Genomic DNA, 19,336 nt, shown 5'->3' with positions numbered 1-19,336 from the left:
ACGTGACGAAATGCGACGTGACGTGACAGCCAGTGTTAATTGGCTTTACATGCAAGCACGTGACACACACCCACAAAGAATAGTCGATTTTGGTCAGAACGCCGCTCGTGTGAAATGGACGTTAACCGGCTTCCGATTGTGATGGTGGGCAGATACAGGTACAAGTTTTCAATGTCTGTGAAAACGCGTAGCTACGTGCTTGAAATGGAAGATGTTTGAGATGTTACATCAATACAATCTTTGCTTAATAATGTAAAGTCTTTGTGAGTTAATGAGTTTGAAGATGGCGGCAAATAAATCTCCTGTTCAAAAACAGAAGGAATTGAGTTTACCTATTTCACGTATCAAAACTATTATGAAAAGTTCTCCAGATGTCGAAAATATTAGCCAGGATTCTCTGCATCTAGTGGCGAAAGCAACGGTTTGTAATTCGGCAATTATGTTTGACACATATAGCTGTGTAAATAGGTTAGGGGCGGTGAATTTTTTGATAATGTACAAAGGATGAATTACTAATTTATCCGAGTACGTTTAGGTTAGTGCATTAGGCCCACAGTATATATATTTACATTCGTGGTGAAGTTACTGGTCGTTTCGTGAGATGCATGTGATCTGTATATGGCGTGTAAAATCATACATAGTAATTCCTTAATCAGCTTTGAATATCACTGAATGCGGTTTAGGAGAGAAGGCGATGAGTTCACAAAAGTTTACATCATTATGTTTGCACAGGTTTACAGTAAATCGATTCTATCCTGTCATTTAACATCAGAACTAACAAAATTCTATTGAATGAATGAACATTTGACTTGAATCCACACCAAACGTTTTAAGTTACTGCTAAACTAGCCTTTGCCACTTTTAAATTAAATGAAATCATGGTAGTGAGCACTTTAGGAGGGTGTCCAGTGGAATGTAACATTCAGAATATGACGTAATGTTTTGTGTGAATGATTTTACCAATTTAGGGAATAAAGTTTTTGTAGTACAGATCTTTTGAACATCCATTGTCACTACAAGTTCTATAGTTCTCAAATTACAGCTTCTCTTGTTATACAAATTGTGCCCAGTGTCCTAATATTGGGATACATTACAGATCAGGCGTTACCATAGCTGAAGGTGAGGGGAGTGGTTCCCTAGGCCATTGTTGTTTTTTTTTAATTTGCATCAGTTATGTGGACAATGTTTATTTGGGGTAAAGGTGTGTATTAACTAAACTACATGGTTGCAGGACAATTATCAGTAATAGAGATGTAGATGGAATATTACACAAAGTAGCAACATAGAAATCACTGAAGTGTGTCCTCCACTGTACTGTGCCCACAGTTTGTCAAGGCGGTAGAAGACATGTACAGAGTTAAAGAAGCTATTAAATGTCAACCAATGCACTGACAAGACAATGATGGGGGATGTTTGCGCAAAGCAGGCTAGATCAAAATCAGAAAGTTTGTTGTATGGAGGAGTTTGGGTATGATATTAAAATAGTAGCTACACAAGTAAAATTTGCTAAGAGAAATTACAAATTTATTTTAAAAGAAATCAAATAGAAAAGTGATGTAAGGACCATATGGAACTAAAAATAAAAATGAATGTGTTTAGTAAACTTGACAGAAATTTTATGTGATGTAACTTGTAGGAAAATGGATAGAAAACTTGAAAGAAATAGACGTATCCAAAATTATGTTAGCTGATAGGCCTAGTGCATTAAGTAGGATTCCATGTGACTCGCATGTGTTTAATAAGTGTTTTGTTTGTAGTCATGTTACATGGAGGCCCCACAGTTGTTTTGTAATGGTGGTAGTCGTCGTGAGTATACAGATTCCTTAGGTTTACGAGTATCACTGAGGCATACTTGTCTACGTATATGTAAGCAACTGTCAAGTGTAAGCAGCTTTGTGTGAAGTTCTGAATGTCCCTCATGCAAACACCTTTTTAAACAACTATTTTATTTCATAATTTGTAAGGCATTGAAAGCTCTCCACGCAAAACAGGTTTTATTAAGTCTGTGACGTAGTTCCGTTGTGGACCTTCCTAATTAGTCTTGAATAATGTGCATTCCTGTTAGTTTTTCGAACTGATTACCACTCAACCTGAGATACAGCTTGGGTTTGGATTCATTTTTACAAACAGAATGTAGTTTGTTCTAATTACATTATCTTCCCAATGTCACTGAAAAATGAAAATGTGGACTGGAGAATTTAACATGTTCTTTGTCACACAGTGTTACAGTAGTATTGCTTGCAAATATCTTGTTATTGGTTGCAAAGTCTGAGATTTGTATGCCAATTATGTACATGGGGTTAATAGATGACCTGGTGTATTGCCTAGTAATACTGTTTTGATGTCTAACACGTGTATTAGATACCCATTCAACTTTATGATCAGAATGTGTTGATCTTAGTTCCAAACATGTGTTCAATCTCTCCATATGATTTGAACCAAATTTCCCCCCCCCCCCTCCCCCTATTCCTTGTGCTTCCAGTTTGTCTAAAAGAAATTCGTGGCTACAGTTTTAGAAACATTTAAATTGGCTTCTGTCACACTTTTGCGATTTTCTCCAGGTTTCAGGTTGGTATCAGAGTATGTCATTGTTGCTGCACTTCTGCTTGTTCCAAGGCCATACCAGTTAATGTGCAGTACCATCTCCATACATACTCCACAAGTCACCAGATGATGCATGGCAGAGGGCACCTTGGACTAATTATTCCCTTCCCTGTTCCTCTTGCAAATAGAACGAGGGAAAAACAACTGTGTATATGCCTCTATAAGAGCCCTCGTGGTCCTTACATGTAATGTGTGTTGGTGACAGTAGAATCATTCCGCATTCGGCTGCAAATTCTGGTTCTCTATACTGTCACATTTGTTTCACAAAAGGAATGTAGTCTTCTTTCCAGGAATTACAATTTGAGTTTGCCTGTTATACTTGGGTATTCATTGAACTTAACAGTAACAAATCTAGCAACATGCCTCTGAATTGCTTCAGCGTCTTCCTTTAATCCAAATTCGCGGGGATCCCAAACACTTGAGCAGTTCTCAAGAATGGGTCACACTAGTGTTCTGTTTGTGGTTTCCTGTGAACATATGTTACACTTTCCTAAAATTCTCTTGATCAACTGAAATAAACCATTTGCCTTTCCCTATTACTTACATGCTCGTTCTTTCATCTCTCTTTGCAAAGGTATGCTTGGGTATTTAATTGTTGTGATTGTATCAAGTAGTGCCCCACTAATTTATTCGAACATTTCTTGCATGGGGCAACCCTGACGGATCCTTGTCGCTGGTGAACACTCGCCAACCAGATCATTGTACTGGATTCTGTAACTTTTGGCATCTTTGAGTCACTTGCATATCTTGGAACCTATTCCAAATGCTTGGACTTTGTTAAATGAAGTTTGTTGTCATTTGTGGCTTGCTGCTTTATTAATCTTTCAAATGCTTAGGAGACTGCAGGCAGGAGTAATATAGGGCAATAGATTTCAGTCTTTGAAGAAACATTTCTTCACTAAGCATAAATAGGCAGTGTATGCCAGTGGCTTTGCAATATATTTGTCATTCGTACTTTGTCTATATCTGCTGTCATTTTGAATTTTAGCTATGCTAAATCAATGTGCTGCACACCGTTTAAAAAGTTTGGTTTTCCCCAGTGTATTTGAAAAAATTTTGTTGTAGGCTGGTTTGATGCTGTCGTCTACCTGTTTCTCCCCTGAGTGTCTCCTTTTCATTTCTATATCCATCATATTTTGTATTGTTGTTGTTGTTGTTGTTGTTGTTGTGGTCTTCAATCCCAAGACTGGTTTCATGCAGCTCTCCGTGCTACTCTGTCCTGTGCAAGCTTCATCTCCCAGTACCTACTGCAGCCTACATCCTTCTGAATTTGGTTAGTGTATTCATCTCTTGGTCTCCCTCTACGATTTTTATCCTCCACGCTGCCCTCCTGTACTAAATTGGTGATCTCTTGATGCCTCAGAACGTCCTACCAACCGACCCCTTCTTCTAGTCAAGTTGTGCCATAAACTCCTCTTCTCCCCAGTCCTATTCAATACCTCCTCATTAGTTGTGTGATCTACCCATCTAATCTTCAGCATTCATCTGTAGCACCACATTTCGAAACCTTCTTGTCCAAACTATTTATCGTCCATGTTTCACTTCCATACATGGCTACACTCCATACAAATACTTTCAGAAACGACTTCCTGACACTTAAATTTATACCCGATGTTAACAAATTTCTCTTCTTCATAAACGCTTTCCTTGCCATTGCCAGTCTACATTTTATATCCTCTCTACTTCGACCATCATCAGTTATTTTGCTCCCCAAATAGCAAAACTCCTTTACTACTTTAAGTGTCTCATTTCCTAGTCTAGTTCCCTCAGCATCACCCGACTTAATTCGACTACATTCCATTATCCTTGTTTTGCTTTTGTTGATGTTCATCTTATATCCTCCCTTCAAGACACTGTCCATCCCGTTCAACTGCTCTTCCAAGTCCTTTGCTGTCTCTGACAGAATTACAATGTCATCGGCGAACCTTAAAGTTTTTATTTCTTCTCCACGGATTTTAATACCTACTCCGAATTTTTCTTTTGTTTCCTTTACTGCTTGCTCAATATACAGATTGAATAACAACCCTGTCTCACTCCCTTCCCAACCACTGCTTCCCTTTCATGCCTGTTGACTCTTATAACTGCCTTCTGGTTTCTGTACAAATTGTAAATAGCCTTTCACTCCCTATATTTTACCCCTGCCACCTTCAGAATTTGAAAGAGAGTATTCCAGTCAACATCCTTAAGTTTGTCCTCTAGCCATCCCTGCTTAGCCATTTTGCACTTCCTGTCTATCTCATTTCTGAGACGTTTGTATTCCTTTTTGCCTCTCTGCTGATCGCTGACATTAATGCCAGGATGTGTACGCTCTGGGTCAACCAGGAAATCCAAGAAAAACCGGGGATATTTTTTATCCAGGAGAAAACCGGGAAAGAACTGGAAATTTTTCATTGTTTCAGACTTGAGTTAAATTTTTGTAGTTTTGACTGGTAAGAACTGATAGTCTAGCAAAAAATTTTACTGTATCACATTACTACAGAATAATACTGTAGCAATAAAATGTAAAAGACAGAATAAAACCAAAGTAAAAGTTACATTGCAAAGGAAATGCACCATTTACAGTAATAAAACACAGTGTAACCACAAGTGCTTGCCTAAAGCAAAATGTGTCAAAGACTTTAGGTTGAAGACTGTAAAATACTTCAGAATAGCAAACTACTTCCAATGAGCATGACATCATAACTGTTTAATTAAGTTTGTTTTGAGCAGTTGCCAGTGGGGTCCTGCGCATGCACAGTTGAGTTGCGTATGAGCAGTACCTTCCACTTCTGGCTACTTCAAGTGAGGCTGCAGCAGTAGCAAGAAGTAGTAATGCTATCAAGAAAATTTTTTCTGGCGCGCCAAAGCTGCCAGTGAACGTGACCCCAGAGACACTTATCTGTTGTGGGACAGCTGTTTCTTGATTTCAACTTGTAGTAATTGGTGAACAGCATATTGAAGATGCCTACCACCAGTCTCACGGCAATTAGAAACTGTTTTATGTGGTTTTTCCCATTTTATGTTGTACGACCTTGCCATCACAACTGTTAACTGCCAAACAGGTGCTGTCATGCGCCATTGAACAGTACAGATGGTGTAATGTACGACTCAAAATGCAGTATTGCAATTCACTTGTCATTTGGAGCCAACGCCATTTACATTAAGATGCGTATAACACCATGTGTTGCTAAATTTTTCATTAATTTTTTTCCTCTGTTCCATGTTGTTTCCCTCTGCATAAATATTTTTTGTGTCATCAGTCTTCTGACTGGTTTGATGCGGCCCTCCGCAAATTCCTCTCCTGTGCCAATATTTTCATCTCAGAGCAGCACTTTCAACCTACGTCCTCAATTGTTGGCTGGTTGTATCCCAATCTCTGTCTTCCTGTACAGTTTTTACCCCCTACAACTACTCCCTTTAGTACCACAGAAGTTATTCCCTGATGTCTTAACACACGATCTGTCAAATGTCCCTTCTTCTTGTCAATGCTTTCCATATATTCCTTTCCTTACTGATTCTATGGAGGATTTCCTCATTATTTACCTTGTCAGCCCACCTAATTTTCAACATTCTCCTGTGGCACCATATGTCAAGTGCTATTCATTTCTGTTCCGTTTTACCCACAGTCCATGTCTGATTGCCACACAATACAGTGCTCCAAACATACATTCTCAAAAATTTCTTCCTCACATTAAGATCTGCATTTGATACTGGTAGACTTCTCTTGACGAGGATTGCATTTTTGCCAGTGCTTGTCTGCTTTTTATGTCCTCCTTGCTCTGTCTGTTGTAGGTTATTTTTCTTTCTAGTTTGCAGAAATCCTTAACTTTGTCTACTTCACAATCGTCAATCCTGATGTTAAGTTTGTCACTGTTATCATTTCTGCTACTTCTCATTACTTTTGTCTTTCTTTGGTTTATTCACAGTCCATATTCTGTACTCATTATACTGTTCATTTCATTCAAGAGGTGATGTAATTTTTCTCCACTTTCACCGAGGACAGCAATGTCATCAGCGAATCAGGCCATTGATAAACTTTCACCTTGAATTTGAACCTTTCTTTTATTTCCACCATCATGTCTTTGATGTATAGATTGAACAGCAGGAATGGAAGCCTGCAACACTGTCTTGCACCCTTTTTGAACCACGCATTTTGTTCTTGGTCTTAAAGTCTTATTGGTCCCTCTTGGTGCATGTACATATTGTATACTACCTGTCTTTCCCTATATTCTCCCATAACCTTTCTTCTACTACTCCTCCTACGTCTGCATTCCAGTCCCCCATGACTATTAGATTTTCATCTCCCTTTATGTACTGCATTACCCTCTCAATATCCTCATATACTCTCTCTCTCTCTCTCTCTCTCCATTGTCTGTGTGCGACATCGGGCATGTATACCTGAACCATCATTGTCGATGTTGGCTTGCTGTCGATTCTGATGAGAAGAAACCTATCACTAAACTGTTTACATAAACTCACTCTCTGTCCTACCTTCCTATTGATAATGAATCTTACTTCCATTATATGATATTTTTGCTGCTGTTGTTGTTACGCTATACTCATCTGATCAGAAATCGTTTTTTTCCTTTCATTTCACTTCACTGACTCCCACTATACCTAGATTGAGCATTAGCATTTTCCTTCCCAGATTTTCTAGCTTTCCTACCATATTCAAACTTCTGACATTCCATGCCTCGACTCATACAACATTATCATTTTGTTGGTTATTAAATCTTTTTCTCATGGTCACATTCCCCTTGGCACTCCCGTCTTGGAGATCCGAATTGGGGACTAGCCTGGAGTCTTTTGCCAATTGAGAGATTATCATGACACTTTTTCAGTTACAGGCCACATATCCTGTGCTGATTCGTCTGCCTTCTAGGGGTAGTGTCCCACCCCAAGGGCTAGAGTGTGCCCTAATCCTCTGTCCTCTCCTCTGCCTTCTGTGACAAGTTGTTGGCAGAACAAGAATGACCGCCCGAAGCCTTCAGCCATCATTGCTGATGATTTTTATTCAAAATTTAAGCACTGGTGGGGCTCAAACCTGGGACCAAGAATGTTTTGATCACTAATCAAAGACACTACCCCTACACCACAGGTGCAATAGTATGCTGTTCAAATTTGCTGTGATTCTGAGCAAGGGTTCTCTTTTTGCAGCCTTCTAAAACTGGAACTTTAATTTTGGACATCCCATATAGGGACCTCATTTCTGATCTCTAATTGCCACCAGCAACTCCATCATAATCATATGTTTGTCACATAAATGTGTCAGCTTCATAATAACCGATTATCTGTTGAGTGTTGTGATCACTGTGCTGTTATCATCCTGCCCCTGGATCTCTGTAGGCACTACTGGAAAGTACAGTATTACATCACCTTGATCCCACAGTTATTGCTGAATGTTTCACAGCAGACTTTGGCCAAGTGTCCACATGTGGTAACTACCATCCTAATATCCTGACCTGGAAATGCCTGTTGGAGCAAACCTCACTATCCATCCATACATACACAAGGCTTCAAATCGTACGCTATTCCATGTAGTGAACAGGATTTCTGCAGTGCTTTAGCAATGTGTCAACACACACCTTTGGACCTGATAAAATCGATAATCAAATACTTAAACATCTTAGCAATGACTGCATAAAACACACTTCGAGTTTCTTTGTTGTATTTGGCTGGAAGGGGAGTTTCCCTCCCAATGATGGGAGAGAATTATTCCTATCCTGAAACTGAGAAAAGCCACTCTTTTGACTAGTTGTCAGGCAGTCTCTCTAATGAATGGGATGTAAAAATGCTCAACTGATGATTGTGTTGGTGCCTGGAAGCCAGAGTGTGTGTGTGTGTGTGTGTGTGTGTGTGTGTGTGTGTGTGTGTGTGGGGGGGGGGGGGGGGGGTGTATATATGCAGCCTTCTATGTTCAGTGATTTCATCTTGCACAAAGTTTGCAATATGTATGTAAAAAAATCACTTTATTCTCCATTTTTTTCATTTAGATTTTGGGTTCACTTCAGTTCAGCTGTGCATATTGAGGTGGTTTCTCCACTTACTTGCAACTACTGCTTCACACCGCATGGTACACATTTATTTGTTTCTCAATGGTTCCTCCTGTGAGGTCAGCCGTAGTCATCCACCTGCGTTTTCGCTTACCCACTGAACTGCAACAATTATATTTGATGGCCACATCCAGTGTCTTCATTGATTGTCACAGTACTGTTGCTGTAATCCACTTGCTTACATAGTATTGCCTTGTGCCATAATAATTGGCTAAAACTGATGGCAAAATGCTATTAGCTGACAACACTATGATTTGCCTAGGCTGGCAGAAATGACAGCTGGGAGCTCCTGATGCACTGCAGAAGTCTGCATGTTTCCTGCTGCTGGTGTAACTGATGACAAGCGGTTTTACATGGTTAACATCTCAACATATTGAGTTTTTACAAATTATTTTCATAAAAGTTGTATTTTTTGTTAATGAAACAGTCCTCTGATGAAGGACATTGCATACAGGGATATCAATACAGATTTTACAGCTCAAAATATAAGTTAAAAATTATTAAGGATAATTTTTAGTAAAATCTCAAGTATACTTGTGCAATGGACTTGGACTAAAATATCCTTAAAGTTAATCATATTTTCGTTTGTCTATATATGGGGTCGAACTATGCATTGTGCAATTGTTTCCTATGAGTGGGTATCTTGGAGAAGGTGGGTGGAACACAGTAAATGCATTCATCTCGTACCACTGGCGAGCACATGTAAGTTACCTGATGAACTGTCATCACTTCCATTTTTTTTTTTAATTATTATTATTTTTATTTATTTAGGAGCATTGTATTCTTCACTTTCTGAATCATTACATTGAGTGTCAAACTCAGGATCATTACAGCCAACCATCTTTGGAAGCACTGTGTGAAAAAAAAAAAAAATAGGACAGAGGCTGAAAGCACACACTTTGTTGTCAAGTTAACAAAGTTGTGTACAGTGAAGATGATATATAGTGGCAACTACTGCAACCAAAATACGAGAGCCAGGCTACAAATGCAGGACAGAGTGACCTCCAGTGACGGAACACACACCTGTCAGCATTGCTTTCAAAGGTCTGTTCTTCAGTTGTGCACTACTTGAGGTTTTTAAGTTTCAATCAAAATAATAAAAATGAGAACTTGGGACTTCATGTTGAAGAGCTAATGTACAGGAACTTGAATGGGATTGATGGAGGAGAGTGTAGCCTCTCCATGCACATAATGTACAAATTAACTTCAAAAATTTAACTATTCACACTGCATAACATAATTATGTTCTGATTTAATAAGAATGCAGTAAATTATTAACATTTTTGACACCTGTTAATGCCCATACGAAACTGCAAATATTCGCTTCTACTGCACGAAAATTGGAGCTGATCAGGTATTGCATCATGTTACTGTCAGTAACAGCTACCATCTTGGCACGGACAATATTACTGATTACTGACAGTGGCCAAAGAACTGATCTCAAGCATACTAACATCCCCCCTGCGGGTCCGGGGATTAGAATAGGCCCGAGGTATTCCTGCCTGTCGTAAGAGGCGACTAAAAGGAGTCCCTCCCCCCCCCCCCCCCCCCCAAGGGGGTAGTTAGCGCCTGCGTCCGGAGATGGACGGTTCCACGACCACTATTTGCGGTCATTTTGCTTTTTCACTTCTCGTTTCTTCCTTCCTTTGGTTGGTTCCTTTCTTTGCTCTTCTCCATCTCACTGTCTTCCTTACTCTTTCCCTTGTCTTCTTCTCCTTGCCTTCTCATTGCCTTCTTCTCCTTGCCTTCTCTGGTCTCTGCCTCTGCGTTTGAGACATTGTCCTCTCTCTCCCACTCTCTCTTCTTTTTCCTCTTCTTCCTTCCTCCCTGTGCGCGCCTGAAGGCCGACCCACGCGTTCGCACGTGTAGCCGGTGACGGGGTAACGCGTAATTCCCCGCCCTGGGTAGACATGTAAGGCACGCACGTACCCCCTGGTAAAGGCCAGGCCCAGGGAGGGGTGATTGCCTGAGCTGATACCTTCTGACCATGCCGATTGGTCCCTCCGTCTGTTTCTTGGGAGGTGTGACCTGAGGTGTAAACATTCACCTAAGGTGGGAGTGCCCTCTGAGAGGGTCCCCACAAGGAAGGAGCGCGCCATCGGAGACGCTGGCAATCATGGGGGATTCCTCCGCAATGGATTTCACTCCATCTCTCTCGACTTCTGCCCAAAAACGGAAACTTGACCAGCCACCAGTGACAAAAGTACTACCGCCTGCCCCACAGTTCCTCGTCGTTTCTCGATCTGAGGACGGAAAGGATTTTTCCTCTGCCAACCCTTTCGTTATCCAGAAGGGCGTAGATGCCATAGCCGGATCTGTCAAATCTTGTACCAGGTTGCGTAACGGTACCTTATTACTAGAAACTGAGAGCGCCTTTCAGGCACAAAAACTGCTTCGGGCCACACTCCTGTACACGTTCCCTGTCCGGGTGGAGGCTCATCGCACTTTGAATTCGTCTCGTGGTGTGGTCTATACTCGATCACTTGACGGATTGACTGACGAGGAGATTCAGTCTTTCCTCGCTGAGCAGGGCGTGACGGCTGTCCATAGGGTCATGAAAAAGGTCAACAATGACCTTTTACCGACCCGGACACTTTTCTTGACCTTTGACAGTGTTCAGCTGCCGTCGCGTACCAAAGTGGGCTACGAGGTTATTTCTGTTCGCCCCTATGTCCCGACACCTACGCGCTGCTACCAGTGTCAGCGTTTTAATCACACTCGCCAGTCTTGTTCCAATGCAGCTAAATGTGTCACTTGTGGCAGGGATGCCCATGAGGGTGACTGTCCGCCTCCGTCTCCTCGTTGTGTGAACTGTCGGGGTGACCATGCAGCGTCCTCCCGCGACTGTCCCATCTACAAGGAAGAACGCTGTATCCAAGAAATTCGGGTGAAAGAGAAAGTGTCCACCTCGGCTGCTCGCAAGCTATTTGCTATTAGGAAGCCCACGCTGCTCCCAGCGGGAAAGTACAGTACTGTCCTCGCCTCTACTCGGACTACCAGGGAGGTGGCGACGCAGATATGCGATCTGACCTTCGGCACCACGGTCGTCCGTTCGGCCAGTGCTAAGATCACGCGGTCGACATCTCCTCTTCCTCCCGTTACCCCTCCAACACAAGTACCTTCATCAGCTTCTGCCAAGACGAAGACCCAGAAATCAGATGCACGGGCCTTCAAGAAGGAACCGTCCCGTGCAGACTTCGTATGTACCTCGCACTCCCAGCCGTCAACCAGTACTTCCACTAAAAGACCTTCCAAGAAGGCTCATAGGAAGCACAGTTCTCCTTCTCCTCCACGGCGCATTTCTTCTCCTGTGCCACCCAGCGGTTGCCGCCCCAGGCCGTCATCTGTTTCGCCTGGCCGCACCGCTGGTAGCCGAACATCTGGCCGTTCACCGGCGGAGGAAGCTCCTCCTCCCTACCATCTTAACGAGATGGCCGATGAACCTATAGAACCGATGGACGATGACTGTCCGCCTACTGATAGCGGCGGCAGTACTCGCTCGAAGCCAGGCCCTCAGCGGCCTTCGAGGTGACCCCTTCTTTCATCTTCCTTTTCTTCTCACGATGGCACTTATTCACTGGAATATTCGCAGCATTCACTCCAACCGAGAGGACTTGAAGTTGCTGCTCCGCTTGCACCGTCCGCTCGTCGTAGCCCTCCAGGAAACGAAGCTCCGCCCATGCGATCACATTGCCTTGGCACACTACACCTCTGTGGTAGGTATTCTGGCTCATGGAGGGGTTATGTTGCTGGTCCGGGATGATATTTACTACGATCCCATCACATTGCACACTGGCCTGCAGGCAGTTGCCGTCAGAATTACTCTCCCCGCTTTTACATTTTCTATTCGTACCGTTTACACTCCATCGTCATCTGCCGTTACCAGGGCAGACATGATTCAACTTATTGCTCAGCTACCTGCACCATTTTTGTTAACTGGAGACTTCAATCCCCACCATCCCCTTTGGGGCTCTCCAGCATCCTGCCCGAGGGGCTCCCTGTTAGCAGACCTTTTCAACCAGCTCAATCTTGTCTGCCTCAATACTGGCGCCCCTACTTTTCTTTCGGACACGTCTCACACCTATTCCCATTTAGACCTCTCTATATGTACTACCCAACTTGCACGCCGGTTTGAGTGGTATGCCCTTTCTGATACATATTCGAGCGACCACTTCCTGTGTGTCATCCATCTCCTGCATCATACCCCCTCTCTGTGCTCAGCTAGTTGGAACATCTCCAAAGCCGAATGGGGGCTCTTCTCTTCCAGGGTGACCTTTCAGGATCAAACCTTCACAAGCTGCGATAGTCAGGTCGCACACCTCACGGAAGTCATTTTCACTGCTGCTGAATATTCCATCCCTCACACCACTTCTTCTCCACGTCGCATACCGGTCCCCTGGTGGACCGCAGCATGTAGAGACGCTTTACATGCTCGTCGACGTGCTTTACGCACCTTTAAATGCCACCCTACAGTGGCGAATTGTATCAATTATAAACGATTACGTGCGCAGTGCCGTCGTATTATTAAAGAAAGTAAGAAAGCCAGCTGGGCTGCTTTCACAAGCACCTTCAACAGTTTTACTCCTTCTTCTGTTATCTGGGGTAGCCTGCGCCGTCTATCTGGCACTAAGGTCCACTCACCAGTTTCTGGCTTGACGGTCGCGAATGACGTCCTTGTGGCCCCTGAGGATATCTCCAATGCCTTCGGCCGCTTTTTCGCAGAGGTTTCGAGCTCCGCTCATTACCACCCTGCCTTCCTCCCCCGGAAACAGGCAGAGGAGGCTAGGCCACCTAACTTCCGCTCCTCGAATCGTGAAAGTTATAATGCCCCTTTCACCATGCGGGAACTCGAAAATGCACTTGCCCAGTCACGGTCCTCCGCTCCAGGGCCTGATTCCATTCATATTCAGATGCTGAAGAACCTTTCTCCTGCGGGTAAAGGTTTCCTTCTTCGTACTTATAATCGCATCTGGATTGAGGGACATGTTCCCGCATGCTGGCGCGAGTCTATTGTTGTACCGATTCCTAAGCCGGGGAAGGACAAGCACTTGCCTTCCAGTTATCGACCCATCTCGCTTACCAGCTGTGTCTGTAAGGTGATGGAGCGCATGGTTCACTCTCGTTTGGTTTGGCTGCTCGAATCTCGGCGCCTACTTACCAATGTACAATGTGGATTTCGTAGGCGCCGCTCTGCTGTTGACCATCTGGTTACCTTGTCAACCTTCATTATGAATAACTTCTTGCGGAAGCGCCCAACCGCGGCTGTGTTCTTTGATTTGGAGAAGGCTTACGACACCTGTTGGAGGGTGGGCATTCTCCGCACCATGCATACATGGGGCCTTCGCGGTCGCCTCCCTCTTTTTATTCGTTCCTTTTTAATGGATCGACAGTTCAGGGTACGTGTGGGTTCTGTCCTGTCGGACACCTTTCGCCAGGAGAATGGGGTGCCACAGGGCTCAGTTTTGAGCGTCGCTCTCTTCGCCATAGCGATCAATCCAATAATGGATTGCCTCCCAGCTGATGTATCAGGCTCCCTTTTCGTGGACGATTTTACCATCTATTGCAGCGCGCAGCGTACATGTTTCCTGGAGCGCTGTCTTCAGCGTTCTCTTGACCATCTTTACTCCTGGAGTGTCGCCAATGGCTTCCGTTTTTCTGCCGAGAAGACGGTCTGTATTAACTTCTGGCGCTATAAAGAGTTTCTCCCACCGTCCTTAAGACTCGGTCCCGTTGCTCTCCCATTCGTGGAGACAACAAAATTTTTAGGTCTTACATTTGACAGGAAACTTAGCTGGTCTCCACATGTGTCTTATTTGGCTGCCCGTTGTACCCGTTCTCTAAATGTCCTCCGTGTTCTCAGTGGTATATCGTGGGGAGCGGATCGAACCGTCCTACTTCGCCTATATCGGTCGATCGTTCGCTCCAAGCTGGATTATGGGAGCTTCGTATACTCTTCTGCACGGCCGTCCATCTTACGCCGCCTCAACTCCATACAACATTGGGGTTTACGTCTTGCGATCGGAGCATTTTATACTAGTCCCGTCGAGAGTCTTCATGCTGAAGCCGGTGAATTGCCACTGCCCTACCGGCGCGATATACTGCTTTGTCGGTATGCCTGTCGGCTACTGTCAATGCCCGACCACCCGTCTTATCGTTACTTTTTTGACGACTCCCTCGATCGTCAATACGGGTTGTATGTCTCTGCCCTGCTACCCCCTGGAGTTCGCTTTCGTCGCCTCCTTCAACACCTTGATTTTTCACTCCATGCAACCTTTAGAGTTGGCGAGAGCCACACGCCACCTTGGCTCCAGGCTCAGGTTCGCGTTCACCTTGACCTCAGCTCGCTCCCAAAGGAGGTTACCCCCGGTTCGGTATACCGCTCCCGTTTTGTCGAACTTCGTTCGAAGTTCATTAATATGACCTTCATTTATACAGATGGCTCTAAGACCAATGACGGAGTCGGTTGTTCTTTTATTGTCGGGGCACAAAGTTTCAAATACTGGCTCCAGGGCCATTGTTCGGTCTTCACAGCTGAGCTCTTTGCCCTCTACCAGGCTGTTCTTTACATCTGCCGCCACCGACATTCTGCTTATGTCATCTGCTCTGATTCCCTGAGCGCCATCCAGAGCCTCAGCGATCCGTATCCGGTTCACCCTTTCGTGCGCCGGATCCAACGCTCTCTTCAGCAGTTGGTGGACGACGGTTCTCCAGTTAGCTTTATGTGGGTTCCTGGCCATGTCTGTATCCCTGGGAACGAAGCTGCAGATGCCGCGGCCAAGGCTGCGGTCCTCCAGCCTCGGACAGCTTCTTGTTGTGTCCCTTCATCAGATTGTAGCAGGGTCATTTGTCGGCGCATTTTATCGCTGTGGCATGCCGATTGGACTGCACTTACGGACAACAAGCTTCGGGACTTGAAACCTCGTCCCGCGGCTTGGATGTCCTCCTCACGCCCTTCTCGGCGGGAGGAGGTAGTTTTGGCCCGGTTATGAATTGGACACTGCCGGTTCAGCCATCGCCATCTGCTGACGGCTCCGCCGGCGCCGTTCTGCCCATGTGGGCACTTGCTGACGGTCCGCCACATTTTAACGTCCTGTCCGGATTTTACTCCATTGCGTCTTGATCTTGGCCTGCCATGTACTCTCGATGCCATTTTAGCGGATGACCCAGGAGCAGCTGCTCGCGCTCTTCATTTTATCAAATTGACCAACCTGTCTAAGGACATTTAATTATGCTGTTTTTTTTTTTTTTTTTTTAATCCTATGCCTGTCGATCTTTTATCGTGTTTTCCCTTTTAGTTGCTGTTTTAAACTTGTGCCTCGCAGTGCATTCCTAATGTAGTCTGGGCGCTAATGACCGTTGAAGTTGTGCGCCCTAAAACCACAAAAAAAAAAGCATACTAACGTGGATTCTCTACCTTGATCGAGACTCTCACTATGGAAAGAATATAGTGGACTCAGTACCACTGTAGCCAGCTTTCAATTGCAACGCGCAAATTGCTGCAGGCAAATATAGTAGTTGTCTATAGAGTTGTGGCAACATTGAGGTGTTGCCATTGAGACACATACAAAATCTCATTTCATGATTGGCTGAGATAGACGCATGAAGCAGCTGTGCTAAGTCCACTGCAACTGTCGAGGGATATTCTTCCACTGACTTTCCTATATCTTGTTGGGTGATATGTGTGTGAAGCCTTGTGCTAATGGTTCTACACTAATGCAGCTGACTTCTGTCACTTTGGATGTACATACCAGTCCACATCACACTACCAAATCCCAGTAGCTATTCATACTTTGCATTTCGTAAGCTTCCAAAATCTGTGGTGAGGTGACATACTTTATTGTATTCAAAGTTTATGGTTGTTAATGACAATGCCTTAAACAGCAGTTTAAGATAGACTTGGTAGACTCATAATTCAGAGCCATTTACTTACACTTACCATCTCTGCAGTTAATTTACATGCATTACATATTAGGCCAATCCTTTTTTTTTTTTTCTTTGGCAAAGAGGCTTCAGACTTGTTATCTGACATGGACTTTAACTTTCTTAATCTGATATACGTGAATAATACATAATTAATATTTTTTGTTGACAAATTCTTATTATTTGCATTGCCTTTGTCATCATCATTTCCTTTTCTGCTCATTATACCTTGTTGTCTTTCCATATCTGCCAAAAAGTTTATACAGTGCAATGGTCTGACCCATGACCACGTGACAGTGACTTCTTGTAAATCCATTGGAATACAATGTAAATGAAAATACATCTTGTAGTGTGCTGATTTACAATATCTGAAGTTGTGATTGAGATAATTAACCTCTTCTGAAAATAAAGTATTTCTTATGAATATAATAGAGGGAAACATTCCATGTGGGAAAAGTGTATCTAAAAACAAAAATTATGTAACTTATCAAACAAAAGTGTTGGTGTGTATATATATATATATATATATATACACACACACACACACACACACACACACACACACACACACACACACACACACACACACACACACATCCGTGGGTTGCTTCATCAGGAAAGAGGGAAGGAGAGGGAAAGACGAAAGGATGTGGGTTTTAAGGGAGAGGATAAGGAGTCATTCCAATCCTGGGAGCGGAAAGACTTACCTTAGGTTGGAAAAAAGGACAGGTATACACTTGTGTGTGTGTGTGTGTGTGTGTGTGTGTGTGTGTGTGTGTGTGTGTGTGCGCACACACACACACACACACACACACACACATATACCTACATACATACAGATATAAGCAGATATTTGTAAAGGCAAAGTGTTTGGGCAGAGATGTCAGTCCCGAGGCGGAAGTACAGAGGCAAAGGTAAGTCCTTCCGCTCCCGGTGTTGGAATGACTCCTTACCCTCTCCCTTAAAATCCACATCCTTTCGTCTTTCCCTCTCCTTCCCTCTATCCTGATGAAGCAACCGTGGGTTGCGAAAGCTTGAATTTTGTGTTTGTTTTTGTTTGTGTGTCTGTCAACATACCAACGCTTTCGTTTGGTAAGTTACATCATCTTTGTTTTTAGATATAAAGTATTTCTTATATTAAACTTCCTGGCAGATTAAAACTGTGTGCCGGACCGAGACTCGAACTCGGAACCTTTGCCTTTCGCGGGCAAGTGCTCTATTTCTTATATTGATTGTCCTGACGGTTGTACATTTATGTTGATAATTTGAAATAATCATGGTCTTAGAGGTATTCTGGAACTGTTAATGACTAGTTCATAAGCTGGTTCAGGAAATGGTTATATAATATTTCTTTTTAACATTTTTACAGGCTCTTGGCAAGACTTTTGTCAGGTGACCATTTATTTTTATTCAAGATAAAGCTACCACTTTGTTTAAATCTTCCAGTTTCTTTTGCAGTTAATTTGCGTAGATATGAGAGAATGGTATTCATGCAAAAGCCAATTTGATCACTTCATGTCGCTTGAATATTTTCTTTTTGAGCTTTATTGCTATTCAGTGGAAGGAAAACTGTCATATTATGGTCCACGAGTAAACATAATTAATTCTCTGCATTTAGTAATTAATTAGTTATAATTTTATGAGCTCGGAAGGAAATTATCTATTTGTCAGTGGAATACATCAGTTACCATATTTTGGATTAAAAAGTAATTAAAAATAGATTATTGTAGGCTTTTGTTACTGATGAGTTGGTGTTAATGATATTAAGGAGTATGTATTAAACTGTGTTAGTCAGTTGCTATGTTCAGTTTTGAAATGTCACTGTGATAATTCTTGCATATTACTCCTCCATTTCCAGGAATTGTTTATTCAGTATGTCACACAAAAAGCATTTGAGGAAGGTGGCTGTACAAAAGATTTGCAATACAGTCACATAGCGGAAATTGTGGAAAAGAATGATAATTTGCTTTTCCTGAAAGGTAAATATTGTTCTGGTAAGGGCAAAGCATATCATTGATAAACTGGTAATTTGTAATATATTATTTTCTCCTTTTCCAGAAATTGTACCAAAGAAAATAACATACAGGGAATACAAGGAACTACTCAAGAAAAAGAAACAGAACTTCAACTCTGATGATGAATTTGAGAATGTGGAAGAAAGTGAGAGCTCGCAAAACAGAACAGCAGTTTTTAGTTGAATTGAATACTTAAGTATGCATTTGGATGAGTGAAAACTGTGATCATTATGAAAAAAAGACATTGTATATTATGCATCTAAAAAGTGTGTGATAAATACAGTGCAGTACAAGGAAGGAAGTGTCAGTAAGAGAAGCAATTTGTTAAGCAAGAGACTTAACTTGTTTACTTGTGGACTGAAAGAAGAAATTTTTTTTTTTTTTTTGTTTTAGTGGTGTGAAACATTCATATACCTACATTTTCAGGTGCTTGGAAGAGAATGCTTGTAGTTGGAAGGATGTGTAGACTAGAAAGAAAAATAAATATATAAACAGTAGGACAAAAGTTCTGAAAAAATCGAGAGAGATTATTACAGTAGTGATAAGCATTGTAGTACAGTGCAGGCAATATAATTTTTCTTGCAGCAACTTCCAGCGACAGTAATGTAATTTAAAAATGTGTGACACAGAGCTGTATTAATATATTTTTATTTTCAGTAAGGACATTGGTGATATACCATCTTCTCAGTGTGAAAAAAAGGCTGATATGACTTACATGAAATCTCATATTAACTGTAAATTCTTAATAACTGTGCATCTTAGCAA

General features: G+C 42.6%; 1 protein-coding gene across 1 annotated transcript; it reads left to right on the top strand.

Moving 5' to 3' along the window:
- The first annotated feature begins 271 nt into the window (after positions 1-271).
- On the top strand, positions 272-18,868 carry LOC126458046 (chromatin accessibility complex protein 1). The gene is made up of 3 exons (XM_050094844.1): positions 272-421; positions 18,415-18,535; positions 18,615-18,868. Exons 1-3 carry the CDS (start codon positions 272-274, stop codon positions 18,752-18,754), a joined length of 411 nt encoding a protein of 136 aa, XP_049950801.1. The 3' UTR covers positions 18,755-18,868.
- Positions 18,869-19,336: the final 468 nt, after the last annotated feature.

The sequence above is a fragment of the Schistocerca serialis genome, chromosome 1, assembly GCF_023864345.2.
Source record: "Schistocerca serialis cubense isolate TAMUIC-IGC-003099 chromosome 1, iqSchSeri2.2, whole genome shotgun sequence".
Lineage (NCBI taxonomy): Eukaryota > Metazoa > Arthropoda > Insecta > Orthoptera > Acrididae > Schistocerca > Schistocerca serialis.
The sequence above is the reverse complement of the archived record's forward strand: the minus strand, read 5'-3'. Positions and strand labels throughout refer to the sequence as shown.

Bases quoted from the DNA above. Each gene is read 5' to 3' on its own strand.
- LOC126458046 (XM_050094844.1), top strand. From the start codon at position 272: ATGAGTTTGAAGATGGCGGCAAATAAATCTCCTGTTCAAAAACAGAAG. The intron at 422-18,414 runs GTTTGTAATTCG...CTCCATTTCCAG, and splicing joins ATCTAGTGGCGAAAGCAACG to GAATTGTTTATTCAGTATGT. The intron at 18,536-18,614 runs GTAAATATTGTT...CTCCTTTTCCAG, and splicing joins TAATTTGCTTTTCCTGAAAG to AAATTGTACCAAAGAAAATA.